At 40.4% G+C, this 23,895-nt stretch overlaps 1 protein-coding gene across 3 annotated transcripts; it reads right to left on the bottom strand.

Annotated features, from left to right (window-relative positions):
- Positions 1-239: 239 nt before the first annotated feature.
- On the bottom strand, positions 240-22,332 carry mical1 (microtubule associated monooxygenase, calponin and LIM domain containing 1). Of its 3 annotated transcripts, none has more exons than XM_034875898.1 (25): positions 22,167-22,332; positions 21,542-21,619; positions 17,738-18,046; positions 16,936-17,143; positions 16,138-16,245; positions 15,951-16,046; positions 15,612-15,767; positions 14,918-15,018; positions 14,409-14,666; positions 13,443-13,558; positions 12,660-12,786; positions 12,304-12,382; positions 11,961-12,102; positions 10,792-10,982; positions 9,713-9,819; positions 9,376-9,432; positions 9,044-9,290; positions 8,139-8,206; positions 7,130-7,934; positions 6,897-7,027; positions 6,682-6,795; positions 5,211-5,304; positions 4,486-4,579; positions 4,140-4,213; positions 240-1,532 (listed from the first exon to the last, which is right to left on the bottom strand). In XM_034875898.1, the coding sequence occupies exons 3-25, from the start codon at positions 17,993-17,995 to the stop codon at positions 1,339-1,341; spliced, it is 3,825 nt and encodes a 1,274-aa protein (XP_034731789.1). In that variant the 5' UTR covers positions 17,996-18,046; positions 21,542-21,619; positions 22,167-22,332; the 3' UTR covers positions 240-1,338. The 3 variants fall into 3 exon arrangements, with proteins under 3 accessions (XP_034731789.1, XP_034731790.1, XP_034731791.1); XM_034875899.1 differs by having other exon boundaries at positions 21,494-21,619; positions 22,167-22,327; XM_034875900.1 differs by having other exon boundaries at positions 21,494-21,619; positions 22,278-22,294.
- Between the last annotated feature and the right edge of the window lie 1,563 nt (positions 22,333-23,895).

The raw sequence follows: 23,895 nt of genomic DNA, 5'->3' as shown, positions 1-23,895 counted from the left end.
GCTGTCTTATTAAGTTTACGGGCAATATAGAAAGACAAGTGTGCACCCTAGAGGTAAGAAGTTTGAATTGCATGGCAGGGAAACCCACTATATTACTACAGTATTAAAGTACTGTAGTTATTTAAAGAGCCAAGGTTATGGCAATATGTCAGTAACAACAAAACAACTGACCTTGCAAAGGACATGCATTACATCACCAAAGGCCTGCAGAATATTCTCAAAAACATGGAAACTGAAACTTCAAAGTGCATGATCTTTATTTGATATACTATGAAGTGCCGTCCACGCGGCATAAAATGGCAGCGGAACAATGACTGGATAAGGCTCCTTTTCACAATAACAAACTAGTCTTTGTCTCGATTTTGGCTATTCTGGCAGCACATGAATAGGAACACCTGCAAATGATAAAAGGTAGCATTTATAAATAGAAGTCTATTTTTCATTAAACCCCAAATCCCCGTGTTCATATACACCTCCACTTAAAGAGCAGCCGACCATTGAAGGCCATCAGTAAAAACACAAACTCTGATTCAGGAGGACTGAATCACCAACCCGAGAGGTCTATCAAACGTGTTACCGGGAAACGGACATGGTAAACAGCAGGGAGCGCTACTAAATCCATAAATAAAAAGGAAACTACATAATAAAAAGTGAATCATGAATAACAATGAAATTGTATAATATTAATACTGTAATTACCTCTTTTTCATAATATTTCTAGAATGTATTGAGTATACTAAACATAGAATTATATGTATATTATGTCATTGTGTACTGCAGCACTTGATGATGTTGAAATCAAAGTATGTTTTAAAAACCCCAGCCATCCTGTGCTTTCAACCGCCATCTATCTCTAAGTTACTTACTGCAGGTTCCCCACCGCTGTAATTTAATGCTACTTAGTCTCTACATCAAAACCAGGCCAAGTCCCAGCCTGGGTAAGGATTATTTGCTGTGTGGTGGTTGCTCAAAAGTGTAGCAGACATTATGTGTCTGTTTAAATATGTTGTCCATTGCAGCGACCTCACGATCGCAGCAGGCAGGGCTTAGGCGGGGAGTTATTGGACGCATCAAGTCAAAGCCTCGGATCCCCCAGCTTATGTGTCCCTCTAGGGGGCGGATTGCAAATGATTTTCACTCTGGCCCATTAGCCTCGACTCCTAGTTGTATGAAGAGACAGTTTGTGGTGCGTTACCCTCCGCGACAATTCTGTATCATCTTTGGCTTTGCAAAAGCTAAGCTTCAAGTCTGAAGGTCTCACATACAGTAGATGAGAGGGCATCTACTGTACATTAAATACAGACTGTTACACACTGAGGATGTGTGTGCGTTAACGCCTTACGCCCAGTGAACCTGAGATCCTGCCTTGGAGTGGCGTTTAGCCTCCTTGATAGAAAAGGCCTCTTGCTCCTCGCTTATCTCCTTCAGCCTCTTCTCCTCCAGAAACGACACCAGCGAGTCCCTCATGTCCACCACTTCGATCATCTGTTGGAGGATCCGGTCTTCTTCTGTCTGCTGCTCTGCGGTCTTGTCTGCCAGACAAACACACATGCACACTTTATATAATAATCAATATTTTTATAATAACATGTCAACGGCAATGTGAAAACCATGTGAAAGGGGTTTCCCCTAGTAATAATCCAACAGAGAACTATCACTTGAACCTGTGGCTCCTCCTTAGCTTTGTGGAGCTTTATAGTGATTTCAAGCTGCTTGTTTAGGGGTTTGGCACAACGTCACTGTTTTGGTTCTTTGGTTGTCCTTTTAAGCCACAGCTAGAACATAAAATGCTCAAACCCACTGTGCACTACTGCTCAGCACAAAACACATGGTTAGAGACCAGCTGGTGAAGCATTTGGCAGCTAAAGATAATATTTATATTTATATTTTTTAGGAAATAGAATGGACCACAAACAAGAGCTAAGAGAGTGAATATTGGAGTAAGCAACCATTTTAAATTCAAAAGGTAATATGTCAGTGTTGTGTTCAAAACTTGTTTCTGCTGCCCTCAAGTGGCCAAATAAATATGTTATTGCAAGTTTAAATTAACACATTTTCACCCAGCAATCTCTATGGACAGATGAATCTTGGCCTGGTTATCCGCTGTCTTCATTGGAATATCCAGAATTTTACCCCCAGAGACTAAACCGTCGCCAGACTGAGTCAATGGAACAGGTCTAACATGAGGAAAGATGTGTAATATTGTATTGGTCAGAATACAAAATGACCCTTAAAAGACAACCTCGCCTTTTTTGTTGTTCAGGCTTCAGACTACTCCTGTTGGTAAAGTTTCCCAGAGCTTCTTTGTTTAACCTAGAATAGAAATTTACTCTCTCTGTGGCAGCTATACTGCTTAAAAGAAATAGCTGCAGTTTTAGCTGGGCCTCGTAAGCATTTTAAAGGATAGGTACACATTTTTTAAGTAGTCTTTCTTCAGTTTTCTGTTGATGACTAAAACTAATTCTGATCTTACACATGTTCCACCGAAACAAGTTCCTTCCCAAGGCTATTCAGCAGAAGCACCGTTACTCCGTACAGCGCTTAGCAGCACCCAAGATGATTGTGATTGGTTTAAAGAATTGTCAATAAACCAGAGCATGCATTTATTCTATCCCAGAATGCTGTGTGGTTTAGCCAGAGCCTTCCTCCCTGGCGCTGTGGAGGAACGTCTGGCAATGGTAGACTACACAAAATGTAACCAGCGAATCTGCTGTGCTGGCTTTCAGATGGCTGTAAATAGACCAGTGCAAAGGAAAAGCCTTCAATATAAGAGTGGGACTAGTTTCAGCTGGACTTTAAAGTGTATGTTTACACAGGACAGGGACTGAGGGTTTTGTCGCCCATCTCTTACAATGAAATCGCTTTAGAGAAGGATCTCTCTGGGCAAATGAGTATTGTTTCAAGACAGACTTAAAAGTCTGTACCTGACTACAATCCCCCTAAGAGACACACTTTGAACAGACTTTTAAAAACTTGCTGGCATAGCACCATGAAGGGTACGACCAACCCATAATGCAACTGGTACTATCTGCCTTCTAATCAGGCTCCCAGGAAGTGTGCCAGGCTTTGAAGCAAATTGAACGAAGCAGTCAAGATGGAATTGCAACTCCCGGGCCTTCTGGCCCAAAAATACTCTTCCTCATAGACCTACAAGGTGAAAGAGATGTCTGTAAATACGTGGATATATATTTTTTTGAGCATCACAACAAGTAACAGCCGTATGATTAAATCATTTAATCCCAATTTAAGTTAGTGCTTAAGCACAGTGCTTAACCGGAAGTAGCTTGCTAAGCCAGTGCCGGTCTCTAGTGCACCTGATCTATGGGACACTGCTACACAGTGCAAAAGTAATGCCGATCACCCAGGGAATTTTTGTCTCCCATGGGGGCTTCATGCACCACTGAGCAACTCTCATAGGAATGAACGGGCCACTGCCTTATTATACATCCATGCTTCCAATACAATATCTGATGTTGGGAATACATAACTGTCTAGTCCTCGAATATAATACAAGCCCCACTGTTTCTAATGTAATTTCTATAAACAAATATCGTCTTACATTTGGGCAAATTTATTACAAAATGCATGAATTGTTTGCATGATTAGGTGAACTAGATCATGGTGCCAAAGCACTGATGTTCTAAGAAGAGGAAACAGGCAATGACTATATCTCAATAGACTTGGCTTAACACAACTGGTGCTTGTTCCTAAGTTGGCTTGCTCTCTTCTAACTGCTTTAAAATCAATTGGCCTATTCAATAAGGTTTGGCGACAAATGTGCTTATGTGTGCACACCAGGGGCGGCTGTGGCTCAGTGGTAGAGCGGTTGCCTGCCAATTGGAAGGTTGGTGGTTCGATCCCTTGGCCCTGCAGTCCCATGTCGAAGTGTCCTTGGGCAAGACACTGAACCCTGAGTTGCCCCCGGTGCTGCGCATCGGAGTGTGAATGTGTGTGAGTGTTTATCTGATGAGCAGGTGGCACCTTGTACGGCAGCCTCGGCCACAGTGTATGAATGTGTGTGATTGGTGAATGTATCCTGTATGATGTAAAAGCGCTTTGAGTAGTCGTTAAGACTAGAAAAGCGCTATATAAATACAGCACATTTACATTTACATTTACATTTACACCAGAGTACACACCGTCCACCTCCATGTATTTTCTGAGCTCCAACTCCAACATGCTCTGCTTGTCTTCGAGTTCCAGCTGCCGAGACCTGAGAGAAAAACAAACATCAGCCGAGGCATGCTTTAGCTGCAGGTCATCATTAGGCCATATGACACATCGAGTCTGACTATAAAGAAGGTTGGTTGCTACCAAACAGCAACCACAGTGTTTTGATGTGGATGTTTGCTGTTATGTAGCTAGTGTGTCACTTGTACTCTGCACAAAAGCTGTGTTGTGTTCCCGGCATGCTTCCACAGGCCTTTACTGTGCAGCACTATTTTACTGTGCAGCACTATTTCAATTTACAAAGAGTGCACTCACGCCACCATGAGATCCGATTCCTCAGACAACAGCGCGTTCTTCTCATGGACGAGTTGGATCCAATCCTCAATCATTTCAGGAGGGCCACTGCTGCCTGGAGGTGAAAAAACAGTGTTTGGGAATCTGTGTGATGTTTGTTTGTGAAGTTGAAAAAAAAAAGAGGAAGACAGGTTTTCACGTAAATCCTAGGTACAGTGGTGTGCTGTGTGTGACACAAGAGTCATGTAAGTGAGTTTGTTTAAAGAGAAACTAGAAAGCCTTAGGTTAACATCGTTTCTGTAAGCTGTTCCAAGTAAATTCAGCTGACTTATAAAATTTAAAGTTTAACATTTTAACTAGGGCTAGGACAACTGATTTCATTGTCGTTTAATCTGTCCATTATTTCTGGATCAATCAATAAATTGTTTGGTTTCTAAAATGTCAGAAAATGGTCAAAAAATGTGGACCAGTGTTTCCCAAAGCCCAAGCTGATGTCCTCAAATGTCTTCTCCTGTCCACAACTCAAAGATATTCAGTTTACTGTCACAGAGGAGAGAAGAAACTAGAACACATTTAACAAACTGGAATTAGCATTTTTATCATAAAACGAGTAATCCATTATCAAAATAGTTGCTGATTAATTTATTAGTTGACAACTAATTGATTAAATCAATTTATCTTAGCAGCTCTAACTTCAACAATATCAATATGCATACGAAAACAAGAAGCCTGCATCTGGATCTTACCAGCCTCTCCTCGCAGAGTTCTCTCCAGCAGTACACCCTTATCCTCCAACTCCTTGAAGGTTACATCAATCTCCTCCAGTCTCCTCTGGATTGACTGTGAACCGCAGAAACAGGAAACAGTAAGAAGGGTGCTTGAGCAAATTTAGATGTTACAGCTGTGGTGCATAGTTTCTGTATCCCCATGAGGGATTCTAAGTAATGACAACAAAACTGTTGGCGCGTCCACATGACACAAGCATTTGGTGAACAAGAAAAAATACCTGAGCTGTTGGTACCAAAAAACACCATATTTTTGTTGTACTAGTTGCACAGTACCTTGGTAAGGACTACTAGCTGTAGTCAGAAGCAGAGTAGGGCGGGCCCTGACAAGCAAGCTAGTGTAATCCAAAACAAACCCGCCTTAGCCAGCAACCTATGGCTTCAGCTCAGCTGTACAGGTTCAAACCCGAGTCTGATCCCAAAACAGAGAACCAAAACCAGCTTCACAACCTGGACTGGAGCAAGTCATTTTAGAGAGGTAAGTTATTAACAAATCAGTCTCTTATACGTAATGTTTTAAGTCTGCATGGCCTCCTGGACATGGCAATGAAACTATCTAAACTCTTCATCCTTCCGCTCTAACTAGTTTGGTTTGAGGGCATGCCACGCTAGCAACTAGGCGAGCATTATAACATGTTAGAAAGTCACGTCATGTCCGTCAGAGAAGTAAAGGCTAGACTACAATAGAGCTGTTTGGAGCAGTTTGTTAACGGACCATATCATAATACTATTTCACAGTGTAATATATTTATTTTTAATCTTTTGCACGTTTGTGTGCTGCTGCGCCTCCCTGAGTGTGCACTTAGGCTTGCGCTGTACATGGGTCTAGGTGGACTTTACTAATGCACTGGTAAAATAACATTGAAATGCTGCGTTATTGACCTTGGACCAGGATTTTGTTGGTCAATGGCACAATCACTTCCCGCTACCTCAAGATAGCAATGCGCCAAGAATGCACCTCCCTGTACAACCAGCACACCCATGGGCGCACACATGGGCACAGATGCATTTGCTGTATATATGAAATAAGCGCTGGACGGTCTTAAAATAGCAAAGACACTTGTATTGCGATTTTTGCAGCGCCAGGTGCAAGATAGGGCCCCAGGTGCTCTTCTGTTGCATTTCTGACGAAGTAGCTGCTTCGGAGAGTTTGCTATAGCCAGAATGCTGAGGCCTGTCGTGTTAAACCAAACTTGTGTCACCAAATCAACCAGGAATAAAATCTTAAGGAGTACAACTTAAACATACAACAAATATTCTGAAAACAGAAAAATTCCTTTACCTAAACTTAACTTGTGGACGCATTTATGAGCTATAAAATTTGTATATTCATATACAAGCTGATTGCTTCATAGAGTGAAGTTGGAGAAGCCACTGACCAATAATACATAGACGAGCGATTAGTACTGTTAACGCTGTGAGAGACACGGACCTGGGCTTTGCGCAATCGCTGTAATTCGCTCATCTTGGCTCGCCGCTCCAGTGTCCTCATCTTCATCAACTCCATCTTCTCAGCCTCAACGGGGTCTGACGGCATTGTCTGAAACTAGAGGCAAACTGTGTCAGTATTGGAAGTGTACTGCTAGTTAAAATGTAGCAACTCACCATCATGTTAAATGAAAACATCAGCTCCCTTTCTCTCCTTACTTTCTCCTCAAATAAGTCAATATCATCTCGTTGAAACATCTCATCATCATCATCATCATCATCATTGTCGTCGTCGTCATCTCCATCGACACCCTCTTCTGAGGTGCTGTTATCATGTCTCAATGTTGTTTCTGTGGCAGGAAAGATTTTTTTAGTAGGTACACAGCAACGTTTTTCCCCTTGCAAACATTTCTCTCCATCAAAGATCAAAGAGTAGACAAGTCCTTACTCACCCACTCCCTCTGGATGATTAATGAGGACACTGAGCCGGTTGTCTCTGCTGATCCTCGGGGAAGACAGATTCCACGGGGAGAACTTTGATCGTACCCTGGCCTGCCCGCTTGGTAACTCTTTTCTCCTGAAGCAACGTCGATTCCTCTTCTCCCGCATGTGACTTGCCGTGCTCCCGCTCCAGTAGCCCTCCTCCTCTTGCCCGTCCAGGCCCTCTGGTTTAGTAGTGGTTGGGCCTCCTGCAGTTGCAGAGGAAGAGGAGCAGGAGGAGGATCCACCAGGGGTCTCGGAGTCGGAGTCCGCACTCAGGCTCTGAAGATTCACTAGTTGGCTTTTCTCCTCATCGGTCAGCTGAAGCTTTCTGAGTGATTGCTTCGGACGGGAGTCTGGTGCTGACTTGGAGATCTCTTTTGTTGGGGCTGGAGATGGAGGTCCTTCTGGGGTTGAGGGGTTAAGAATGTGGACTGTGCGAGGTTTGGCTTTTGGAGGGGAGGGCTGAAGGCTGGGTGTGGTCTGTCGAGAGTGGCGGGGCTTGGGGACAGGATAGGGCACTGGCTCCTCCTCAGTGGGTACTGCTTCCTCCGTTTCAGATAGAGGATCGGTGGGAGTTTTTGATGTATGTGGCTCTTCGGCCTCTTTGAATTCCCATATATGGTGGTCCTGTCCTTCAGGTTTATGTGACTGTGAGTGAGCAGGGGGAACGGAGTCCAGACAGTGCTCATACTCCTCATCAGATGGAGATGGTGTATAATCTTCACTGGAAAGCCTGTTCCTTTCATTTGTTCCTTTGGGATTTCCTTCGCTATCCTGAACACAGAAATGGAATTGAAAAAAGCCAAAGAGCGAGCACACATCCCTGTTTGATATGTTTTGGTCCTCAGACTGTGTGTGTGCTTTGACACAAACATCAGTTATACATCAGATGATATATCATGCAACAAAAGATTATGTAATATGGGCATAACAAACATGAGGATTCACGGTTTACATCTGCTCTGTTCAGTGACCCACCTTACAAGATGTTTCAGCCCCATTTTCCAGCTCCAGTTCTTCTGAGTGCAGCTCACAGTAAAATCTCCCTGAGGGGACATCACAGACAAAAACAATGTCGGAGTCAAAAAGTCAGAGACTAGTGTATGTTGACTTGCTAGAGAAGAAAGAAACTGCTAATTTTATAAATGATTAATGTCCTTTCAGTTTTAATGGAACCCCAGTGCAAATTATTAATTACATAAATAAATGAATTAGTAGGGCTTCACGTATTGTAGCAAAACCTTATCCTGGCTTTGAAAGAACAAATTATACCACAGGTGCGATGGCTGTTGAAATGAGAAATACAAGTGCCTTATAATTCATACAGAATGGTTTACTGAAAAGGACTAAGCTAACAAGAGGCTGCTAAAAAAAGAGATGCAAAAGAGTAGAGATTACACCAAATATGACCAGATACTTTGGAAACTAAGAATTGCAACAATATTTTGAATGGGTATTTGTGTCCAATATGAAACGAGGGCTGGCTACCAAATTCAACATTTTTTAGGCACCGAACAAATTGCCTCCTTAGTATCGAGTATTGAAAAATGCCTTCTCATTCCATTCCAAACTTCAACACGTAAGGAATAAATCTCATCAGCAAGCCAATCAGTATGCAGATCTAATAATGTTTTGATTGGCTGTCTGACGTTACAGAGGTAGAGGTAGGTAGAAGCATACAGGAAAAAACATGTTACCCATGTAAGAGGTGGCAGAAAAATAAGTAAGATTTGTGCCGTAATGTGTAATGTAATTTCTTTTTGTCAAAACATATTTTGTGATGCACAAAAAAGTATTGATCAGGAACTGGTATTGGTACATTTTTCAAAAGATAACAAGCTATATAAGTTACTGTAAAAGTATAACAGTCTTTACTCACTCACCTGTAGTCTGGTCAAAGGTGTATCCTCCTAGTCTGAGCGTGATGCTGCACCGATGGCAGGTGAAGCAGCTCCGATGGAAGAACTTGCCCTCAGCACTTATGCGCTCCAGCGCATAGACCATCCGACAGCAGAAGTAACACTCCTCGCTGTTTGTCATTGGCACACCTGTACCAGGTTCAGGCTCAGGATCAAGAGCAGTGCAGAGCGGTGTAGGACTTGGCTCAGGGGACAGAGGAGGCATCATTGTCTGCGGGAAAAAGGCAGTGAGTTAATTTCAGTAAAGCAATATTGGCAAAAAATAATTAGAACAGAGAGCTTCCAACACAACTCACACTGTCCTCTTCTCCCATCATTGTTTCTCTTTCTCTTTTCTCAGTTGCCAGCTTTTCCTGCAGAGAAAATAAGACAAACTATTATATGACCTGATTATGAAAACATTCAAACAAACATTCAAACTATTTCAATGACTAACTGGAAACCCCTTCCCTTGAAATAGTGTTTAACAATTTGTCTCAAAATAACAGAAAGAGATAACAGTCACAAGAACAAGAATCTGAAGGCCCAGACATGAACTCCAGCCAACAAGCCAGTGTGTTCTAGGTGTTCTATCCTTATCAAACACTTCACTGTGCTGTGTAAACAGTGAACTCGCAGTCACAGTGGGCGTACCTTGCGTCTTTGCAGAGAGTTGTGCTTCAGCTTGTTCAGGAAAAAGACGGCTGACTGTGTCTGGGAGAGAGTCAGAGGCTTGGGCGACGGCAGGAAAGCAGCAGAGTCTGTATCCAACCAAAAATGAGAAAGAAAAATGTCAGACACGGACACACGCCAAATTCAGTCCGTCTTACTATTACACTAGGTTGCAAACTTGAAGGCACCTGAGCGTTTTTTGTTAGCCTACGTGCAGCTCTGCATGCATCTGCTTAAAATTTTCTTTTTTAATATCTTCCAGGTCTATCCTGTTATGTTTGATACTATGTCAGAAATTGAAATAATCTCTTACTTGTATTAAATGTAGCGCCACAGTAGCAGCTGAATTTAACTTTCTCTTAATGTCATGAATGCACATAAAAACTCTTCCACTCCCATCCTTTCAACATTTAGATAAGGTTACCGGAAAATGACAGCTCCCTCGTGCCTGCACATCAGTCGGCGGATCCCAAGCAGCAGAGCAGCAGAGCATCACAGAAACAGAGAGTGTATATCACACCCACTTCAGCTCATTCAGTGCCTCGAAACGTTGGGCTCACATTTACAAACTCCACATGCTACAAAGAGTGTAAAAATACCTCTGCTACAAATAGCCGGAAGAAAATCCTCCCTTCAGTGCGGTAATTGTAGAACCTCGTCAAGAGACCCTAGTCCCATCAGACGGTGACAAGCCAGGTCTACACGGTGACTGTTTGCTCTGTCTGCTGCTGCTGCTGCAGCAGCTGCTAGGGTGGCTTAGTGCAGAAGAGCAGCACAACCAGTAGAGGCTGGCTCTGAGCACAGCATTTGCCACTTAAGCCAAATGAATTCTGGGTAGCAGGCTCTTAAAGAGACAGCAGTTATTTGATCACTTTGCAACACCAAACACATTTCAGTGGGAAGGCACCTGATCCTTTTAGGGTGATGCTAATGCATGTGCAGTGTCTAAGCAACCAAGTTACGTAACATTAATGCTGTGCCACACCATAAATGAAAACCTTAACGTTGGTAAATTGCAATGGTTTTTACTTTTGCAAATAACCCATACTCAAAACGTTTACCTTTTGCTGGCACAGTGAAGACACTTTGGACCTGGGTGAGGTAGAGGACCATGGACAACTTGTCAATCTGACCACTGTTGGCTAAGTCACTGGCAGACATGACAGGTGGGATACCCAGCTCTTTCTCCAAGATGCTTAAGGCCAGTGTGTTGTTGTGAACAGCACTCAACTCATCCATGGAGGACATGTCACTGTGAAGGAATTAGAAGGAAAGGATAACTCTACAGCATAGATGCTCAAAGGGCAGACTGCTGCAGCGGCCATCAGAAACATTTTGCGCAGCCCCTGCCCAAACGTGACATGAAAAAAGTACATTATATTTGATATTACATCTGCGGTCAGCCATAAACTACTGGGTCAAACTGTGACCCCGGAACAAGCATCTGTCAGGTTAGGAATGACGACATGACTAGTTGCAACATGTGAGTGTTGTAGGAATTATGTTTCGTCATCAATGCTAGTGTTTTTAGCTATAGTTAGCTGTTCTGATGGACAACTTGGCAGTTTAATGTGGATGTGAGACATGTGCATTTTTTCCCCTCAATCATATGCTGCCTCCACTCTGTCAACAAAACTTTGATTACTACAGTACTAATTTAGAGGGTGTTTTCACAGCAAAGGATCATTTTACATATAATGTGTTTAAATACCTGATGCAAATTTCTTTAAAAAAAGACTATCAAATGAACACATTTAAAATAAAACAATTAAAACACAATTAAAACAAATACATAATAAGTTGGTCAATGTCTGCAGCACAATACGGGCACTGAACATAAGAAAGCAGAATCCATCCTGTCTGTTACTTTACTTTTTTTTTTTACATTAATTGTTTCTGTTTCAATTATCTAAATGATCAATTATCTTACCCTCCTCAAACCAAAACCAATGAATTCAAACACTTCCTATACCCTCTGCCATCTCCCTCATAAACCTTTGGAGGAAAAGGTAGTTAATGTTTTCTTTTGTATCTTTTTAACTGACTGAGTATTTTTCCTGTGTATTTATGTTTGTCTTTTTTGGTGTTAGTATTGTATTTATGTGCCCTGTGTTTTTTGTGTGCTAAATGTATGCAGCCCACTGCTGCATAACTAATTGCCCCACTGGGGACAAATAAAGCATCTCACAAATCAGATGGAAACCAAGCTAATGCCAGGAGAGCGACTCACATGAGCTGAGGTCTAAAGTGGTGGATCAGAGCACACAGAGCCAGCCCGGACCTCCAGGATTGGGTAAAGTCTTCAACATTCACATAACCTGTGGTGTGTTTTTGGCACCATTTCAACAACTCTTCAAAACCACTGACTGAATCTGAGCAAAACAAACAAAACACACTTCATTGGACAATTCTTCACAAAAAGCATTCCTCTGTGATATGTAAATATGGTGTGAGTGATTTTTTTTAAATGATGTGTCAATGTTGATCACAACGTGCTCTTCCCATTGACTCCACACAGCTTAATATAACCATCACACAGGCCTTTAGTGCCTGCACAATGGGGAGAAGCTGACCTTGGCGCATGTGAGACAACTGGTTCTTCTGTTTCTTGCTTGATGGGTTCGATTTATCATCATCATATAGGTGCTGCACCTGAATAAAATGACAGGTAGACTTAGAGATCACAGACTAAAGTAACCAGTTTTACTACCAATCCATAAATCACCTAATACTGTAGAATATATTATATTATGTAACAGTTTATACATAGGAGCAGTTTCACAATAAACTCAGGTCAATACTTAGAATACAATTGCTTTCTTGAGACTGTGTGTACTAGACTGTAATCTGCAACCTTGAATAACCTCTATGATGATTAAAGTGACTGATTCAAATCTCTGTTGTGTAAATGAAGGATAACAGTCCTGACCTGGTTGGTCTGGATGGAAGAGAGGTTGACTCTTTTGTAGCGTGTTTTGGGATCGATGCTGTAACCAGAGTAGTTTTTACTGGTGTTTTCTGGTGTGGTCTGGGACAGGACCTGGTAGATACTCTCTCTGACTTGCGGGAAGAAAGGAAAACCATTTAGGAGCCAAGCACCGCCTCCAAATCCACAAACAGATGGGAACACAGAGACACATTTAAATCTAACAGGAACAAGAAACTACTGTTACACTAATAAAGGGAAGGGTGTGATGATGTAACTGGCTGAGTTTAGAGATCACTTAACCGCAAACACTTTTGACTTTACGCTAGATGACTAGAAACAGAACTCAACACAAAAATAAGCATAACAAGTGAAAACTGGCCATTGTTTTTAGTTTTAAACAACCAGGGTTGTTCTTGACACTTTATTCTGTGTTCTCTTTATCACAACAGACTGCTTAGTCAAATTTCGTTACTTTAAAGTCTTGAAAGAATTGGCACATTTTATGGGCCAACAAGCCTTCTGTCAAACACAGGAAGGGTTATTGTTTCATTCTTGTCATATCAAGGAATCATGCAGAAATCATTTTTATACCACTGCAATTAAAAACTTTAATATCGTTCTAATAGCACAATGTTTTTTTCACACTACGATAAATTTGCAAACAGGAAAATATGGCATGTAGTAAGAAAAACAGAAAGTAGCAGCATCATTGCTAATGACGTAAAGATAAAATGGGATTTCCTGTATTTTGTTCTGCTTATTAGTTCTATGAAATTTGCTCACCGCTCAGCGAGGACCTTGAGATGCGAGACCCCCATGCCCCAGCTTCTTACCATCCACGCTGTGTCAAAAGAAGCTAGAAATCCACGGGCAATACCTGTACCCAGAGGCCAGAAGGGCTGCAGAGAAGAGAGCACAACATCTCATTGTAGCTCTTTAACATCATCTTACTATTGACGGCATGCCACTTATCAAAAGTTATGGGACTTAAAAAGCAACAGTTGCCAGTTTCCATGCACACCTTACAGAATAGCTTATTAAACTTACAAACATTCATCATCTTTATACAAACAATACCAAAGGTCACAGCCACGCTAGCAGCTGTGTGAGGAAGTAGTTAGACGTTGAGGTGCTCTAAGTAAAATGCTAAAATCTGAATACAGACGTGTTTACGATGACTTACATGCTAATGTTCAGCAAATATAATGTTTACCATGTTCACCATCTTAGTTTAGGATAATAGAATGCTAACATTTGCTAATTAGCACTAAAAGTGCAGCTGAGGCTGATGGGAATGGAATTAGTTTTGCAGGTCATTGGTATTAAAACAAAATTATTGGACAAATTAAAAGATTTGCTTAATAATGCGGATTCAATGTATCCTGAGGGGTACATGAATGGCTGTTCCATTTACCAAATTTCATGGCAATCTATTAAAAAGCTGTCAAGATACTTTCCTCAAAACCACAAATGTGAACCTTGTGGTTGCGCAAGAAAAGTCTGTAAATCCAACCATTTAATACATTGCCTGACATCCATGAATGTTTTTACATTTTCTGCCAATTTATCATGTAGATGTTGAGTTATATTACTGGATGAAAAGTCAGGGATTCATCCCCTGGGGACAATGAATAAATGTATTCAAAGTGGTGGACTGATCAACCGATATCACCATCCCAATAACCAAGATGCTAGTGTGGCAAAAAATGTGGACATTTGCACCAGATTACAGAAAACCTTGCCCCCTACCTCCACGAGGCAATCTCCAACCAGACACATTAACAATTTCTTCCCTCTCCTCTCCCTGACCAGAGAGGCATTCTCAGCGCGTTGCATGCAGGTGAAGTCAAACACGGCCACGTCTGGCTGGCCCGCATGGTTCCGAGCAAACTGCAGGTCAGGCAGTTTGCCACCTGTTGAGAAGTGGGCAGCATCACGGGAATATTGGCACAACGCCTCATGATCCACATTTGCAGGAGCCAGCAGCTCCTCTGCATCGCTGTAGTCCTGCAAAAGAGAGGGATGAGTCATGGCACCTTTTTTTGGATTCTGAGTGACATCTCTTATTGCTTACTGCTCTAGCTAATGAGGAGGGCTGCAGAGAAAGAGCAGATAATTGGCAGTTCATCTCTTCACACTGAAGCACCTGTGTGGCTGTTTCACCCATCTGGTTTGTTTCTTTTTCTCTACTGGCCAGAGATGCAATAAGGTGCCAATAAGAATCACACTTCTCTTGATAATGAATGTGTTGTTCTCACCTGTTTAATGACCCCCTTCTTCAGCAAGCTATTCTTCTTGGCAGTCATGACAAAGTAGTGGGTGTCGTCTTTGTAGTAGACGATGTTCTCCAGATCAATACCTGGAATGGAAAATGAAGAGAACACTGTGGGCTTAGAGAGACCAGCGTAGGAGAACAAGAGAATCAGGAGGGCTGACATAAAAATTTGTTCAAATCATTAGCTGGCTTTGTCCTAAAGTGTGGGGGAGCAAATGGAGACACAGGGGAGGTCAGAGTGAATTAAAACAACAATACAACTGGGTACAATCAGGGTTTTCAAAGTGACACATAACTCCTGTAAGGTTTGCTCATAATGGAGGTGCAGAGTAGGTCAGAAAGGAAGGGTGGATTTCATCACAGTTTCCGCCTTTTTCACACTTAACATTAAACCCGACCTGATAGTGGGAACATTAATTTCCTGGTTGAGGGTTGTGTTCAGCGATGCACGACAGGAGAACAACAAAATGAGAATAAGAGGGCTGATATTCTTACTGTAAATGTTATGGGTTAGTGACTCTACGCTCTCACTTAGTGCATGCCCTGGTATAAAATAAAATTGTATCTGAAGCATCTGATGTCCTTTTTTAAAACAGTTTGCTAAATTAGAGCACACGGTTGCTTCATTGAGAGATGTTCTCTTCCGTCTAGCTGAATATGACTGTATGGATTCATACCTGTCTCAGTGAGCAGCTCTTGGAAGAACTTCTGGTTGTAGATGCGGGCCACGCCACTGATCTCTGCTACTTGGGCCTCTGCAGCCGTGTGTCTGTTGATGAAGTTGGTTGTGATGCCGATTGCCAGCTTTCCTCTCAGCTCCTTATGTTTAAAACCTAAAAGTTTGGAAAGGAAGAAAAAGAGGAAAACGGGCTGATGTGGCTGCCAGAAGAAGTTTGTGACTGTGTGCAACCACCAGTCCTTGCTTAATGTCTAATGTCTAACTACAGTTGTTCTATCACGACAGTGGAAACAGAACAGAAGTGGTTCAAGAGTGGGTACGAGCGTGTTTGTCTCACCATCAGGGACAAACCTGCCTCCTCCAGCAGAGATGAAGACGTCAAACTGGAAGGCTGCAGCAGGATGAGACCCAGGCTGCAGCTTGGCCATCCAACCTGTCAGGAACACATCAAACTTTGATAATAACTGCACTGCACTGGCAAAACTAGCAGGGAAGAGTGTTAGCTGGTTGGCAAATGTAAGTACCGTTTTCTCCTGCGGGCTCAATCAAGCCCTGGTACTCCACGCCGGTGTGCACCTCCACCCCGAGGAGAAGTGACACTTTCAATAGAACCAACTGCAGCTGACGGATGCCTGAAAACACACATGTATATTTAATTGAAAATGTATATGTGGGAGATATTCAAGATATTTTACATATATGTAAACAGGAAGTGACTAAGAGCTAAGGCTGCCAAACTTATAATCATTTTCAATACTGATTTATTTAATAAACAATCAACAATTGAACGATCAACAAAATATGGACTTTACAGCGTCGGAAAACAGAACGGAAAAAGTGAATCACAGATTAAAAAAACTATTTTAGTTAATGAGCAACAAAGTATTAATCAATAATTACAAATGTTGATTTTGGTAAACTTAAACAATTTGGTACAAATCAAAAAGACTACTAATACTACTACTAATAAAAAAATCTCCCTCAGGAGCTACAAAAGGCATTTTACAATGTTTTTTTCAACTATGCATTAGTCTTGTGTCAAGTGTATCACAATAATACTATCAATAAAAACTATTAATTTAAAATGTATATGAACTTTATGAGCTGTAGCAAATCAAATGGAACCCTGTAATATCCCTGTAATGGAGCTGTTAATGCCATTATGTTATTCAGCACATTTTGTGTGGGTTTGTTTATTTGTGCTTTTGAACGTAACTGTACCTTTAACAAGTGAATAATTTCAGCACTAATAGGAGAATTGCAAAACAACACCAGACGTGGGTCACAGTACAGTACAGTGCATTAAGTCATTAGTCACTTACTGATGTGATCCAGAGACCCAGTGCAGAATCTGCCGTAGAACTTTTTGGCTCCAAGCCCAATGAGATCACAAATGGTGAAGGGCCACAGGTGGAGAACATTGTTCCTGGAGAAAGACTCTCTCTTCTCCAACACCACCACCTGAGCCCCCAGCAGGGATAGTTCGATGGCCGTTCTCAGCCCGCATGGCCCAGCACCCAACACAAGACACTAAGAGAAGGAGACACACAGCCAGCAGGGATGATATGATGCCAATCAAAGAATGAGGAGATACTGTTTTTATGCCCCTACAGGGCAGTCGGTGCAAAGTTAAACATGTCATGATCAGGTTTCATTAAAGTCCTCTGTTCTGATTTGTTTTAAAGTTAAAACACTGTGTGTATCACAGCAAACAAATGATGTAGCACCCTTAATGAGCCACTGATTTTAAAATGAAAGGACCACTGTCAAGGTTTTACGGACCTACCTCCATATGTAAATCAGATAATGATCTGATATACAGTGAGAGGTTTTCAATGTTTCCCCAGAATTTAGAAAAGCCTCAAAAACAACACTTTGATCATGAGTCACAAAGTCACCGTTGCACATGTTTAGTGGTGGGATGAAATTACATGTAGGCTTTGTAGTATACTGAAGAAATTAATTCATTTACACAACTGCACAATACAAAATACAAAACTGAACGTAATTCAAAGCCAGTTTAGTGTATGCCTATTCAAAATGGAAATACAAATAATTCTCAAGGTAAAATATACATATACCAGAAAAAAAGCCAGCAACAAGAAAGTCAGTAGTTGCTACTACCTTGTTTTTAATGCAGGCTTTTCCTTGCTTGTAATCTGGGTGAGATGCCCTTTTGTCCAGCTTTGTCCACAGGGCTTTGGCCTTCCAGTAGTTCAGTCTTTCCTTCAACGTGCTGTAGAAGTTCCTGAAATCCTTAGGATTGATGTCCAGTTGCTTGCAGAGCGCAGCAAAGTGGTGCTTCACATCCTTACAAGTCTGGGCTTGGACGAAGAGATTGAATGTAGTGTGTGAAGGATTGACATGATCTTGTTCCGCCATGGTGGTGGTTGATGGCTGACCCCGTCCTTTGGTCACTGGGTATCTGGTTAACTGTGAAAGAGTGAGGTTGTATAATGGTTTTAGAACCTCCTACTTGGAAATAAGAATGCCATAATGGGATAGGTTTACTGTTAATGATCAAAGGGTTACAAAGTCTTGTTGTTAACATTAGGTGGTCCAGTCTTCTTGCTTCTGTGCTAAGGGAAGTCTCCTCCTAATGCTCCTCTAATTATAGTCCAGATGTCAATGTGTAGGACTTCTTTGTCGCCTTGTTTTACTTAGTCACTACTAACTTCCTCAATGTGGTTTCTGCGGCTTAATTTATCTTTACTTTTTTTTACGACTGCTGTGAACTGAACGGATGTGTCATTCTGAAACACTGCCTCAGGAGGTGTGCCCGTCATTAGTTTCAGTACACAGTTTAATGGAAACTTATGGCTAAAACACATAGTGAGAACGTAACATTTTCCATATGTCTGGTTAGGAATAACTGTTTATAAACGTCGACAAAACAAGATGTTACCTTGGGCTGGGTGATAGAGTTGAAACTGTTATTGCCCGATCGCAAGTGTCTGCAGCTCAGTGTAATGAAGCATAATGTATTATTTACAGAAAGTTAACACAAGTAGGGCAGCCGACAACTGAGGATTATTTTCAGACATTCAATTTCTTCATTCAACTGTTTGGCCTATAAAACTAGGGCTACTGGATTAGAGAAAGACAAAATATCATTATCACAATTATTTTCGTCAATATTCAAAATCGCGATTATTTTACACTCGTGGATTTTTGGAAAGATGTTGCATTTATTAAAAACCAGTCAAACAAAAATTGAAAAATACGTCAAGCGTGAAAATTCCCTTAATAGGTTTCCAGTTTAACTTTTAGAATTTCGTTTAAAATAAAGAACATTACAAATCTATTCAAATGTTGGCTGAGTGGGAGAGGTAAACGTGTGTGTGTCATTCAAGGCATAACAAGAATTTACTGTTTGTGCAAGATATTTTGTTTTCTCGATTACACTGTCTTTGGGATCGCTATCCAAATTCTATTTATTTCACATAATTTAACATCGTAAGACAGTGATCTTAATTTACTACCGACCCAGGTGTCATCTTCAAACGTCTAGCTTTGTCCAACCAACAGCCCAAAGCCGTTTTATTTACTGTAATGTAAGACAAGGAAAAGCCGCAAATGTTCACATGTGAGAAGCAGGAACCAACAATATATTGATTACTAAAATAGCTGCAAATTAATTTCCTGAGTATATCAAGTAATTTTTGCAGCTCTACACACAAGTGTAGGATAAAAACTTAGTTTTTAAATGACATTGGCCTGGGATTATTAAATTGGGGAAACAGCATTTTGTAAACCCTAATGATACATGTAGTTGCAGTAATTTGCAACTGCAAAATGCACTAAAATGCAATAAGTTGCAGTTTTGTTGTTAGTACAGCAGAATTCTAGACAAAGTTTAAAACCATAAAAAGACATAATGCATAAATGTTCTCAAGGTATTACATTTGAACTTTTCTCATTACTGCAACATAGAAAAGCTTTTGTCGGGCAGGTGTAGCAGATCAGGAGCTAATAAAGAGACCCACACACCGACCATCATGCAAGCAATAATTTATTCAGAAAATATATGTTTCAGAGGTCTAAGACCAAAACGTTGTATTTTGTAAATAAAGGATTGCGTGCATAATGGTAAGTGTGTGGGACTCTTTCTAAACTTTCTCATTATCAGAAACATTTGGTATACAATAGGAGCTCAAAACGTGAACCGAAACTAGTAGCACCTCAGGCAACATGCTAATCGTTTACATAAATGTCATACTAAAACAATAAAAGCACTGCTTAAAGCATTGGTCCTACATACACATCCACCGAGTCTTAACACTTTCCTAGCAGCAGCAAGAAATGCAGAAACTTGCACCCAGTACAGCATGTGTTAAATTTGTTGTGGCTGACATTTCCTGTAACTAACAGTCACACATCACTTCCTGGTGATAACATTCACCCCACATCATTAGCCTCTGCTGCTAGAGTAAATCTGCAGCCTCTGCCCTCCACCTGAGAAACACGGCCTATAATTACAGACCACTGTAACATGTGTGTGTGCATGACTGTGCTTGTGAAACCTGATGGTACCTGCATTTAAGATGCTATTAAGACCAACATTCCTCCCTCACACAGTTTTAAACTACTGTTTGTCTGTACTAGACATATTCACTGTAAAAGAACACCATGATGAAACAGCTTTTGTACAGTCCTCACACAAAGATTAAAATTGTCCAACCTCTTCCTGGTTATTGCATTACTGCCTTTTCACTTTGTTTCATATGGTTCCAATATATGGTTACACCTACATATGGTTACCTACAATAAATCCAAGACAAACAATGCTTTGTTTGTCTCATGCTTTGTTTGTTAGCTCAGGTGAACATAATGCAGCATCCAGAGGCATTTTAAAGCTCCCATGACATGGTGCTCTTTGGATGCTCTTAAACAGACCCTAGTTGTCCCTAATACTGTCTCTGAAGTCTCTTTTATATAGACCTTAGTGGTCCCCTAATACTGTATCTGAAGTCTCTTTTATATAGACCTTAGTGGTCCCCTAATACTGTATCTGAAGTCTCTTTATATAGACCTTAGTGGTCCCCTAATACTGTGTCTGAAGTCTCTTTATATAGACCTTAGTGGTCCCCTAATACTGTATCTGAAGTCTCTTTTATATAGACCATAGTGGTCCCCTAATACGTAATCTCAAGTCTCTTTTATATAGACCTTAGTGGCCCCCTAATACAGTATCTCAAGTCTCTTTCCCAAAATTCAGCCTTGGTGCAGAATTATTACCTCTAGAGCTAGTCCCACAATTATTTTAGGACACTTGTAATCGAAAATCATCGAACGTCCCATTTTCAGTTTCTCTTTTAATTAATTGTAATATGGGCATTACAAGTAAATAAGCTTCCTGTTGTGTACAGTGTTGTTACCTTTGGTCTGAAATGATTAATGAGTGTTGCATCAAGGTGAAAGTCTACTAACAGGCTGCTAGTAGAGCCAGTGTTGTGCCAGAGCAAAAACATTTTAAGCAAGAATGAAATGGCCTATGAAGACAAGACAACCTGTCAAAAAACTAAAAATAACTCTTTCATCATCTTTTATCTAATTCTCAAGGAGGCTGCTGCTGTATTTATACTCTGTTCTGATGCTAGTGCACACGTTTCAAGCTGGTTAAAACAGAAGACATAGCACAAACATAAAAGCATAAATTAGCATGGTTAAAGTCAACTTTTGTGACACTGCTAAATATAGTTTGTGGATAGTCGTGCTGAATAAAGTATCATCTGTGGCAAAGGTAGACACACACATGCGCACACACTGTCATCATCATCTGACTTGTGTTAAGCAATATCTACAAAAGAGACAAGTTTTAGCAGGAATGCTGTAGACAAGATGAGACAGAAGAAACAAAGATTTAAAAGGTTAACTGACCCAATTTTCTTTGGAGCCATGGAATTGGATTACATTGGATTGACCCACCTTATTAGGCTACATGTGTAAGCTCTGCACAGTTTGTCTGTGTATATCAGGATGTTGGATCAAACACGGATTTCCAGCCTGCCAGGATTGGGAAAGGAAAAACAAAACAGAGGGGAGAGAGAGAGAAAAAAGGAAACAATAAAAACGTGTAAATTCCTGCATTTATCTGGTTACAAAAGAACAGAACGGTTGGTAGAGTGACATTGAACCATAACCGTTCAAATGTAACACGTCACAATGATAGGAAGCTCATAAATGAACAGGAAGGTGTGGCACTGAATGTGATTTGCTATGCCAGAGCAGGTGGCAGTCACAGCAGGCTACGTTATCAAGTGGCTAGCAGCAAGAGCATGGACACGAAACATATGGTTTACATAGAGCTGTACGAACAACATTAATTCATTCGGGTATTTTGTGGAAAATTAAACTTAATATCAACGGAAAGCACCAGAACCTCGTTACGTTTTCAAAAACCTGACGAGAAACTTTTTTGAACTTACAAGATAACTTAAGTATCCACACAAAAAGTGTGCACAACGAAAGAAAATGAGCGAAGAAAAGGAAAATATTCCAAGTCAAATGAGCAGTGTCGAATGATAAAAAGCGTCGTAAAAAGTTACTTTACCAGCTTTAACGTCGTGCTGGACCAGGGTGTCCTTGAAATGGTGTCGTCTGGGTAGTTTCCATGTTTGTTTTCTTTGTTTACAGGTAGCCTATAGAGTGTGCGCTCGCTCACCTGCGCCTCGCACCCATACTGCACGAGAGGAGCCTTTTCCGGGACCTTCTGGTAAAGCTGCAGACCAAAATGTTACATCCACAGCGCGAGCACCAGCGCACGTGACGACTAGGTGGGGTGTATAAAAGGATGTGGCGGTCCTGAGGGCATTATCTTTTTATGAATCAGTGATACACAATTGTATTATAACAATTATAAAAATAACAATAATAATAATAATAATAATAATAAAAAATTCCTTTGTTACACAATTATGGAAAGTATTTCAGTACACCCTATTGTTAATTGGACTGTGGCATGATTACTTCCTTGTTGTTTGCAGCTGTATGTGAAAAAGACTAATGTTATAATAATAATAATAATAATAATAATCATAATCATAATCATAATTATAATCATAATAATACATTGTACATCGAATAATCTTTTTATTGTTAATACTGTGAACCTTTCCACATGCCTTGGAATATATCCTTGCACATTCCTGGTACTTTACATATTTTCCGTTTATATATATTTTTAAATGTATGTTCAATTCTTTTCCTCTTCTATAATTATGTTTCTTGTCTATGCACCTATGCACCAATACACCAAAGAAAATGTATTGTATATAAACCTACTTACTAATAAAAATAATAATAGTACTATAAATATGAAAAGCCATTGTATTAAACCATGTTTTACAGCTGGAGTCTCTGAGACCCCAGATGAAACTAATGCGTTATTTATTATATCTGACTTCTGAAACATTTCATCAGTTTCAACTATATCTATAAAGTCCCGAGGTAAAGATGTGAGGAAATCCAAACAGCAATAGGATTAAACAGTTTTGAGGTACATTTGAGATACATTACCTGACTATTCCCGTTTTATGCTACTTTGTACTTCTACTCCACATTTCAGAGGTAAATATTGTACTTTTTACTATATGTGACAGCTATGCTTAATAATTCTCTGCAGATGGAGATTTTACATGCAAAAAATGTAATCAGATAAAAACCTCAATCAATTCATATAACATAACATGACACAGACAAGTGTCTGCATCATGAGTAGTTGTAGGGCTGGGCAATATATCAATATAACTTTGATATTGTAATATGAGACTAGATATTGTCTTAGATTTTGGATATTGTAATATTGTAATATATTAAGTGTTGTCTTTTTCTGGTTTTGAAGGCTGCATTACAGTAAACTGATGTAATTTTCTGAAATTAGCAGACTGATTATATATCAAAAATCTCATTGTATCAACAATACTTTGTTAAAGGACCAATTTTCAATCCTACAATATTGATATCAAGATATTTGGTTGAGAATATTGTGATATTTGATTTTCTCCATATTGCCCAGCCCTAAGTAATTTTGCTCATATACTTTGTAAGGGGTAAAATATTTGAGTTCTTCCAGCATTGTGTTACAATATGATTTGCAAACACAAGTACGTGTAAATACAATATTTCATGTTATTTATGTAAGATAAGAATCTTCATGAGCTGTGGCCACAGTCATTGGCTGTTTCTCAATTCTACACAGTTGATAAAGTATAACAAAATTTAAAAATTACAAAGAATTTCTTGGTTTTTCCAATATTCATATCTCTGTAAGCACAATATGG

This window comes from Etheostoma cragini, chromosome 7, assembly GCF_013103735.1.
Source record: "Etheostoma cragini isolate CJK2018 chromosome 7, CSU_Ecrag_1.0, whole genome shotgun sequence".
NCBI lineage: Eukaryota > Metazoa > Chordata > Actinopteri > Perciformes > Percidae > Etheostoma > Etheostoma cragini.
The sequence above is the reverse complement of the archived record's forward strand: the minus strand, read 5'-3'. Positions and strand labels throughout refer to the sequence as shown.